We start from the raw sequence: 11,398 nt of genomic DNA on the forward strand, positions 1-11,398 counted from the left end.
TTTCTACTGAAGAGAGTGATGGAAGTGGCAAGAGAACTAGACTTGATGATGATGGTGACACCGTCTTGCCAAGTGGTAGGAGCTTCGTATCTGGAGGTATATCTCGACCAGATGGTGTAAAGAAAGCTAAGGCCAGAAGAAAAGGAAAAGGGGCAGAATCATCAGAGGCAGTTTCGTCTTTTGGAAGTCATTTGCAAGCTAACACTGAAGTGAGGAATAATGAGCACGAACTAAATTTAAAGAGATTCGAGCGAGAAGCAGAAAAGAATATAATGAGGAGACGACAGCTTGAGATAGAGGAACAGAGAATTCAGATGGATAAGCAAAAAATGAAACATGATTTCTTACAAACATTGGTGTCTAAGGCTTGTCTAACTCCTTATGAGGAAAAAGTTAAGGCAAGATTGATGTTGGAGTTTTATGGTGGTGATAATTAGCAAAGTGTTTAATGTTTAGTTTATTTCATGTGTTTAAATTTTATGTCACAATCTAGTTTTAATAAGTTTTCAATAAGCTTGTATTAATTCGTGTGTGCCTTTAAACTTGTATTAGTTCGTGTTATGTCTTTAACTTTGTATTGTTTTGTGTTATGTAATATATTATTTTTTATTGCCAAGTAGTATTTTACGCATTGTTGTTATTATATTATAAGAAAGTACAATATAATCTTATCAAGAAATCCATAAAATCTTATCAACCAATAGAAAATCTAAGAACATCCAATAACATCTTATCAAGAAAATCTAAGAACATCCAATAACATCTTATCGAAAATCTAAGAAAATCCAAAAAATCTTATCGAAAATCTAAGAAAATCCAAAAATGTTATCGAAAATCTAAGAAAATCCAAAAATCCATATATTCTTATCCACATTACTCTTTAAATACACACACGTTATCAAACTCATTTCTCACACTCACTTCTCATTATCACACTCTACTATATCTCAAAAAAATGTTATTTGAATACAGTTCAAGCTCAGAACCTGCTGATGAAAATCCATACGGAGAAGTTGATCGAATGGTTGACGATTTTGTCACTCATCCCTTACCAAACACGTTCTTTCCACGAGGTCCTAGACTTCGAAATGTGAATGATACTATTCCGATTCCAGCAGATGGAAACCGTGAAGAAGGGCATAACCGCTTGTTTAATGATTACTTTGCGGAAAATCCAGTATATTCAGACAAGCAGTTTCGTCGAAGGTTTCGAATGAGAAGACCTTTGTTTTGCCGTATCATGAACAAAGTGGTTGAAAATGATGTTATCTTGCAACAGAGAAGAAATGCTGCCGGAAAATTAGGGTTATCAGGATTGCAAAAATGCACTGCAACTATCAGAATGTTAGCGTATGGTTTGTCTCCGGATGCAATTGATGAATATCTGCGAATGGGTGAAACAACTTCAAAAAAATCATTATTACATTTCACTCAAGGGGTAATCAAGCATTTTGAAGACGATTACCTAAGAAGTCCTACAGATGAAGACTTAAGGAGAATCATTTATTAAAATGAAATGCGCGGATTTCCAAGCATGATCGATAGTATTGATTGTATGCACTGGGAATGAAAGAACTGTCCTACCGCATGGAGAGGTCAATACCAAGGACGCAGCGGGAAAGCGTCCCTAATTCTTGAAGCTGTTGCAGATCAAGATCTATGGATTTGGCTGTAACACCCTAATAATTCCTTGCTTTTTATAAAACATTTTCCAACTTAAAACACAGGAATTACCAAGATATTACCGCCACCGTGATAACGGCTAAGGCTATTTACCAGAATTACGCAGCGGAAATAACTAACTTTCAAAACACATTAAATAAATAGTTAATGGTCATTAAAACAAGTTGGAACCGTTGAGGCCCAAACTAAAACAAACCGTTTGAAATCCATTAACTGAAAATAGTAGCATTAGTCATGACTATAAATAGAAATAGAGTTTATAAATTTTGGAAGCATAAAACTTTCAACTCGAATCCCATGATAACTTCTCCCGCAAGTTATCTTTACAAACCTGCTTTATTGAAAATCTACTCCCCAACAACGCAAATGCAATTGATGGATCATCATAGGGTCATTAAGGCGAAGGCCATGACCAGAAGACATGAAGCACGAAGTCAGCAAAAGTTGAGTACGGACAAGCTAGAATAACATTCTATCCTAACATGCTTCACTCGATAATTAAATAATCCACATGCAAAAGCCATAAAATAAACGAGTAAACATGGAGACAAGACTCGACACGAGACACGACTCTTGACTCACAGATTAATAAAAAGTAGCTTCGAACGGGTAAAGTAAAGTATCCTCAAAAGGAAAGAAAGGGTGATGGGAGCGAACCATACACCAAAATAAGTCGGGCTACTACCGACAGTCGGGCCATACCGACAGGAATTCCAATGCACAACGGCATAAAAGAGAATGAAACAACGTCTTGTATCATTCTAGGAGTACAAGTTTTCCGGCAAGACTCCCCCCATTGTTCATACTCAAGGTATATACGTTCCAAGAGTTTTGAAGCTCTTTGGGTTACAATTTACGTTAATTAGTATATTATGTTCAAGGCGACTCAAGACACAACATACAAGCAATTGAACAATTAAACAATTCAACAATGACACTTCATTATTTTAATTCTTTAGGACTTGTGATCAAACAAGACTCAAGTGAAATTACTCCCATTGTTCCTTCTCAAAAACACTGTTTGAGATAACCCGACATTGCCTATTAACAAGCGGGGTGTGCCCTTAGCACGAATTGTCCTTAATTCAATTCACATAGACTCTCTAACATATTCTACCCCTTTGGTAGAATATATATTGCTCACTGGCAATATTCGACTAGCTCAATAATTATGCTAGACATCCTGTACTATAGCATAATAATAATAATAACTTGCATGCGCACTACTCATACATGCAAACCAACTTGAAAAACATGCTTGACATAATTCAACGATTATAAAAGTCCATAACATGATAGTTCAATAGAATCTATAAAGCATAATTCAATTCATAACATGCTCGCTCACATAGATTCAATAATAATAATAACATGCTCGTTCTCAACATTAAACATGAATTCATAACAACATAATCATTCTCAATCATCAAACATGAATTCATAGCATATAAGTGATGAATTAAAAAGTGATACCGCAAGTGCACGGTGTCTGTTGTTAGCAGATACTTAGCAAATACGGGTCGATCCCACAGGGAGACAAGTTCTATTAGTTTTTGCCCAATTATACGAACTATTTCAATAACGAAAGTTGATTTTGAGTATTAACTAGTAAAACTAAAACAATAATAAAAACGCGTAATTTATCAATGAATTAAAGGTCTAGGGCGTCTGTTCGGTTCACCATGCTTATACCAATCCAATAACACAATTCAATTCGACAACGAATAAACTAGGCCGAGTAATTAAAGTACATGCTAATCCTACGGTCGGGTCTTAACACTTTTAATTCAACATATGCAGTACGGTCGCTAACATAATCAGAATTGCCAATTGTACAAAGCCTCTAAAAACACGATCTTTCGATTCTAATTCCTATTAGCTAGATAATTAATCCATGAAATTGGCCGATAACATGAATCAACGATTAAGAACAAATCAATTGGAATTACTCAATCATAATCTATAAATTAACGAACTTTAATGCATATCAATCATGGTATAAACATGGCTTCCCTTACTTAGCCCTAGAATAAAACTACTCGCTCATAATTGAATTAACAAGCATGAAATATGAATTAACAATGAATTTCATAATGAACAATAATAAGAAACGATAATTCAAAGCAAGAAATATGAATTAACAATAAATTTCATAATGAACAATAATAAGAAACGATAATTCATAGCAAAAGAAGCAAGAAGAATTATGAAAATACCTCTATATTGATTAATTGAATGGAATGAACTAGGGCTCAATAATGTGTAGAGAGAAAAATAAAACTAAGCGTTTAAAAGAATTCTAAGGAAATAATAACATGAGGGAAATAAATTAGTTCCCTTGAGTATTTATATGCTCCTATTTTCTAAAATAAAGTAAATAAATAAATATGAAAATAAAAAATAAAAGTCGTCGATGATTGGTCGATGGAGCGATGACGTGGCAGCCAAACCCGAGCACGAGCCGCGCACACGGGAAGATAGATGGCGAGGCATGGGCAGCGAGGGATCTCGCGCACCATCCCTCGCTGGCATCATGATGAGCGACTAGCAAGAAAGTAAGCAGCGAGCCATCCCTCGCTGCCATGCGCGTGTGTGTAGCAAGCTAAGCGACGAAGCTATAGGCAGCGAGGGAGCTAGCGAGCCATCCCTCGCTGGCCTAGTGAAGTGCAGCAAGACAAGGCGACGAGCAACGAGGCAGCGAGGGAGCTAGCGAGCCATCCCTCGCTGGCCTAGTGAAGTGCAGCAAGACAAGGCGACGAGCAACGAGGCAGCGAGGGAGCTAGCGAGCCATCCCTCGCTGGCCTAGTGAGATGCATAGCAGGCCAAGGCGACGAGCAACGAGGCAGCGAGGGAGCTAGCGAGCCATCCCTCGCTGGCCTAGTGAGATGCATAGCAGGCCAAGGCGACGAGCAACGAGGCAGCGAGGGAGCTAGCGAGCCATCCCTCGCTGGCCTAGTGAGATGCATAGCAGGCCAAGGCGACGAGCAACGAGGCAGCGAGGGAGCTAGCGAGCCATCCCTCGCTGGCCTAGTGAAGCAAGCAACCATGAAGCGATGAGGCACGACGATAGATGTAGCGAGCCAACGATAAATGTAGCGAGCCTACGATGGATGTCTTGCGAGCCAACGAGGGATCTTGCGAGCCAACGAGGGATCTTGCGAGCCAACGAGGGATCTTGCGAGGCTATGCACAAGCGATACATCGAGTTAATCATCCCCGGAAAACTCAATTCTCCGATCAAACACTTCGTCTCCGACTCAAACCATCCGGTGATCATTCGATCCACCTCCAAACACTCCGAAAGCACCCAAATGATTGTAAAATCACCTGAAATATCAAAGAAAACACAAACGGAGCGTAATAGAGTACAATAACGACGACTTATGCAATTATGACTCTAAATGCAACTTAAATGAGACGAATGCCTAGAAATGCAACCTAAATGAGCCTAGAATACCCTATATAAATATGATTCATCAATAAGTTCACATGATTCGCATTCAATACACTTCACAAAGTCCTCAAGGGATGGGTGGTCACCCTAGTCTTGTACGTACCTGGAATACCTAAGTACGGGGGCCACTGTGCGAATCACGACTCACTAGAAATCAACTCCTATAAAACAAAATAAGAGAACTAAATTATTATCCATGTTTACTAAATTTCCAGCAACTATTTAAGAAACTAAAACCCTTAGTTTAATTAAAATTCATTAATTAATTGGTAATTTAATAGTTTCAAATAGTCAACTCAAGTCCTAGCATAAAACATTGACTTTTTCGCTTTAAAACCCTTAAAAACCAACTTTTTAAAGCTTATAACCAATCTGAAAATTTAGGTTGATTCCCATAATTTAAATTGTCATTAAATTATGTGAATCAATCGCTCAATCGATTTGAAACCGAAACCCTAACAATGGTTTAATCCGAAAACATGTTTTGACTTCAAAAATCAACACTTTATAAACTTATTAAATCTGAAAATCATAATTTAAATCATCAAAACCAATCTCTTCAATTAAAACACAATACTAACCCAATACGGTGTTCATAACCGTTTTAATTAGTCTAAACAATCCAATAATTAAATTAATCACAATACTTAATCAATTTAAAACTGAAAATTAATAATTTTGAAAACAAAATTTGTTTAAACAATTGATCAACACACACACACACACACACACGACAACAACAATAATAGCAGCAGCGACGCACGCACCACAGCACGGGCGCGCGCGCGAGGGACAGGGTAGGCGACGAGGGCGCTGGGCACAGCAAGACACACGCACGCACACAACGTGCGCGCAAGGGGACAAGCGAGAGGCGCTGGGCACAGGCGGGACACAGCGCGCACGACCACGCAACCTCGCAGGCACGTAGTGCTACGCTGTGGTGCGGGACGGGCGAGAGAGACGGGCGAGAGAGGGGGATGGCTTGCGCTGCAAGCAAGGCGCACGAAGAAGAGGGAGTGCGGGTGGAGTGTGCCGCAAGGAGAGAGGGAGAGGAGAGAGAGAGATTTCTGAATTTTTGGTTTTGGGGGTTTGATATGGGGTCTATATTTATAGGTTTTCTCTCACTTGTGGGCTAGGTTAGGGTAATTTTGAGTTGGGCTTGCTTTCGGGCTTAGTTCATTAATTTCCTTGCAAGCTTTGTTGGGTTTAATTAAAACAAAACGACCGGGCCTTAAGTTTATTAAATTCGTTTTTGAAATACGACCCAACAATTCCCGACTAAATAAATTCCTTGAATTTATTTAATAAAAATACGGTTTTCGAAATAATTAATATTTAAATTAATTAAAAATAAAAGCGCATTTAATTCTCATTAAATGAAATTAATTTGTAAAAATACAACGAAATGCTTTATAAATATAATAAAATATATTTATAATAATAGAAAAATACGAGGTATTACATTGGCATTCATTTTTTGGTATTCCTGGTTCATCGAATGACCTTAATGTTCTGCATCGTTCTCCTGTTTTTGATGATGTTTTGACAGGTAAGGCACCTCCTATAACATTTCAGGTGAATGGACATGAATACAACATGGGGTACTACCTCACAGATGGTATTTATCCAAATTGGGCTACGTTCATTCAAGGATTTTCTAGTCCCCAACTTGAAACGGAAAGGTTGTTTGCTAACAGACAAGCGCATGTTCGTAAGGATGTTGAACGTGCGTTCGGAGTTTTGCAAGCAAGATTCGCCATTGTACGACAACCATCTTTGGCTTACGATGAAGATATATTAGGCGATATAATGAAGGCTTGTATCATCTTACCCAACATGATAGTTGAGGATGAACGAGATATGTATGTCCGAGCTGATGTGTTACGAAGGTACTATGAAGAAGACCTTTCGAGTTTAACCGCAACAGTGAATAATGGTGAACCCTTTGAGTTCCAGACTGGACAACCCTTCTCCATTAATGCATTATTGGGGAGAATAACAGCTTTGCGTAACAGTCAAATTCATCACTCTTTGAAAGAGGATTTAATTGAGCATAACTGGCATAAATATGGAGGCAATAATCATTAAACTCATGCCTCGAAGAAAAGTTGTTATTTTAGTGGTTGCGTTTGATTTATCGTATTTTTTTTAATCATATTTTGGCTTTATGATGTTTTAGTTTATGACATAGTGTGTTTAGTTGTTGTAATTTTTTAGTTATCCGAAACTTGTCTTGCTTTAGTCCATCTATTATGTATTTTACTCAATTATGTCCCTTTATTTTATTTAAATTTATGAAATATTTTCAATAAAATTTATAGTATTAAAAATAGATATAAAAATAACGTAAATAAAATGATTAACGTAAATTAAATAATTTATCTTAACTAATTGTTAAAATTCATTTAAGTTATTAATATAATTGAATAAATACAAAATGGATGGAGTATGTGGGAAATAGAAAGTGTGGTGGGGTTTAGTGAATAGTAAAAGTAAAAGTGGTGAGGAGTTTTTTTTTTTTTTGCTCATTGGTGGGATGAGTTTGTTGTAACAAAATTTGTATGTGAGGAAAGTGATGTGGAGGAGTAAGAAAGTGGTAGAGAGATAGTGGTGAGGAGTTTTTTTTTCCCCCATGGATGGGAGTGGTCTAATAAACAATAATATAAAAAATTAATCATTTAAACCTTTAAATTATTTATCTATCAACTTTTTATTTTATAATATAAAAGTTAATAAAAAAATATTAAAAGTTACAAAAAACTAAATAAAAGTTACAAAAACTAGATAAAAAATATGGTGGTGCACAATAAATTTATTGTACATCTTATGCGCGCAAAACCTTTTGCTAAAGATATACTCCCAAAATAAATAGTCACACTTTCTACGATAAGAGCACACACAACCTTGACATGTAGCTTGGGTCAAGTGACTATTGACAGGACAAAATGACTACAAATCTACGATGTTGACAGTGTACAAGGGTCAAAATTTTATTAACTTGACCCGGGTCGCATATGTGACCCAAGGTCAAGTTCCTTAAAATTGAATGTGGGACCGCTGCCACTTGCATAATATTAGCCGTTTGCATACATAATTTTAGGCTTATATTTTTTGTATGCATGCAAATATTAATGCATGCGCATTTTTCTCCATGTACTGTATGCATGCATGGAACCAGTATTATTTTTATTTTATTTTATTTTGCATGATAACAATCATAAATTAATAGTCAGTTATGTATCAATTTTACTTCATTGTGCTATATATGTATGTTTAAGGTTATACGTTACATTTTTATTTATATGTAATATTAATTTAATTTCATATTTATTTGTTTGTTAAAATTAATAATTGTGATTGTAGATGAATTTAAAGTACGGTTTTTTCATGAAATACCCCTGAGGTTTGCAAAAACGCACCAAATACCCTCGCGTCTTTTGAATCATATAATATACCCCTATGTTTTCCCAAGTTTGCACCAAATACCCCTAAACCGACCTTCCGTTAGTCCTCCGTTAAGTCGTGTTTATAATTCACAAAATACCCCTATTTATAAACTTATTGCACAATATATACCTATTTTGAAACTAAGTTGAACCAAATACTCAAACTGCTTTTAAACTGCATAATTTGATTTCCACAAATCGTTCACCTAATTAATCAACCCAAAAGTTAAAACCTAAAACAAAAACAAAAGTAATAATAAAAAAAAAAATTGAAATGCTCAAACAACAAATCCATAAGAAGTAATAATCAAAAAAATTTGAAATGCTCAAATAACAAATCCAATAAGAATGCTCGAACTCTCTTCCCAAGTGCAAGCAAACTAGACTCGTGAATTTACTTCATTATCTTATACTAGTAAACTAATCTGATGATTTTGTAGTAACTGAACTTAATGCAACTGTTTGAGAAGCTTGATGTCACAGGAAGAGCTTGGGGCTACCAAGGAAGAGCTTGGGACACAGGTCCACTAAATGCAAGAGTTCTCCACGAGTAAACATTTCAGATTTGGTTATCCATTACTCCATTAGATATATTATTGACAAAACAATAAAAATCAGAAACAAAGGATCTCAATTTTCTAAATGAAACAAAAAATAATAATTAAACAAGCGGATGACTACGATGATGATGACAATAAAACAGAGCCACATAACCCCTTCAGCCTCCCACCATCACAACCCCGAAAAAAGGAAAAGGAGGCTCTCTTCTCCTACCTCCCCAATATAAATCCTATTTTTGAATCACAGAATAGTAGAATACCCCTATTTATCTCTCCCACCTCATTTCTTTTTTTCTCTAAAAATCATTGGAGCCAACACCAATCGATCAACAAAGCAACAACACAACAAAATCCAAGCCAAATAGCAAAACCAACACAACAACGACTAGCACGGAGCAACGGTGTCAGGGCGAGATACAACCAGTAGCGCGGTAGGCCGGTGGCGGAGAAGTGAGGGCCACAATTCACGAGCCGACGACCGAGCCGACAACCGGTGGTGGGTCTCCGACAAGGCGACAACGGTTGGAGGTGGGCGGCGGCGATCGACGTTAATTTAAGAGCAAAGATTTGAAGAGTTGATAGGGGTTTGCGTGAGGTTTCTAAACCTTACTCGCCGGCGACCAGAGAGCAGCGGAGATCGGACGCCGCCGACGACCAGAGAGCAGCGGAGATCGGACGCCGCCGACGACCAGAGAGCAGGAGGAAGAACATCTGAGAGGAGAGAGAAAGAGAAAGAAGTTGAGATTTTTTTTTTTTGGAATTTATGTCGAAAAACATGTATTAAGGGCAAAATAGTAAAACGTTACTAACGGCAGACTAACGTCTGTTAACTGAAGGTGCATTTCATGAACAGTACGGAAAAATAGGGGTATAATATGTGATTCAAAAGACGCGAGGGTATTTGGTGCGTTTTTGCAAAACCTCGGGGGCATTTCATGAAAAAACCGTTTAAAGTATAGTATACTTCCTCCATTTTTTTTATTATTGCACCATTTTCCTTTTTCGGAAGTTGCATATTAATTGCACCATTTCCTTTTTTTAGTAAGTTTACCCCATGAAATGACATTTCTATCCTTATATGTGTGGTGGGGACCAAACCCCACTTGTTCTTTACATCAAAACTTGTACTAAATCACATGGGCATTTTTGTCAATCTCTCACCTTTTACCTCATTTCTTAATTCTTGTGCCCAATGTAGATGGTGCAATAATAAAAAAATGGAGGAAGTATGTAAAAGTAAAAAAGTAGGTAAGAGAAATTAATGACCTTGAGTCAAGATTGTAGAAGAAAAATGAGAGATTTAAGTAAGCGGTATGTCAAGTTAGTGGAATATGAAGTGGAAGAAAGAGAAAGATGAGAGAGAAATTATATATCACTTGATCGAAGGTCAATGATGCACATGGTCTAACACTTCATAACATAAAATACGGAGCGAAGTAAAATGGGAATTAAATTCCTATAGTAGTTGCATTACATGAGAAATTATTTCCTTCATACGATTACTAGCAAATGTCCTTAACATTATTTGGTTGTTAAAATGCGTGTGAACCAAAGAAATGGAATTTAGATGGTGAACCATGATGTACAGTAAATATGATGCCTTAAGAACACGGGTACCGCTAAAAGAACATTACCTTCATGTAATGTTAGTAATAGTATGTTACCATTTAAATTCTTGAAACAATATTCTTAGGTTTACCACGATCTCCAAACGAGTTACCCTTGAAGCCAAAAAAAAAGTACCCAGCTTTAGTTTTATGGAATTGACATAAAGCTTCACATTTCCAGTGTTGATGCAAATTGATGCAGAATGGATATGATTCAGAAGGTCAAAAGATTTCATATTCAAATCCAAACGACATGAAAACAAAAAACCTTGGGAAACAGAGTAAAATCTGTATTCAACGTTCAAATGAACCTTGGAAACAGATAACTCCGACAAGATTCTCAAACTGCATCAAATGCAGTATTCTCTGTACCTGATCTGAACAGTGTAATCACTTGAATTTCTCTATATAAAGGAAAGGAACCCTAACATTATTATTTGTAGGGGAAATGGGAAATGGGAAATGGGAAATGGGAAATAGGAAATAGGAAAAGGGAGAGAGGGAAGGAAGGAGCTGAGCTTCCTTCATGTCCAATATAGAGGGCTGAGAAGTGGTTAAGAGCTGCCATCTCATGCATTTCTGGCTATTTACATTGCATTCTTATCAATTGCGGCCGAGGATGAAGCGAAGCAAAACAAAACAAAAGCC

The 11,398-nt window shown here is 36.9% G+C and overlaps 1 protein-coding gene across 1 annotated transcript; it reads left to right on the forward strand.

The window, feature by feature from the left end:
• The first annotated feature begins 955 nt into the window (after positions 1 to 955).
• LOC110796441 (uncharacterized) lies at positions 956 to 1,510 on the forward strand. The gene has a single exon (XM_056829412.1). The coding sequence runs from the start codon at positions 956 to 958 to the stop codon at positions 1,508 to 1,510; it is 555 nt and encodes a 184-aa protein (XP_056685390.1).
• Positions 1,511 to 11,398: the final 9,888 nt, after the last annotated feature.

The sequence above is a fragment of the Spinacia oleracea genome, chromosome 5 (assembly GCF_020520425.1).
Source record: "Spinacia oleracea cultivar Varoflay chromosome 5, BTI_SOV_V1, whole genome shotgun sequence".
In the NCBI taxonomy this organism is placed as follows: Eukaryota; Viridiplantae; Streptophyta; class Magnoliopsida; order Caryophyllales; family Amaranthaceae; genus Spinacia; species Spinacia oleracea.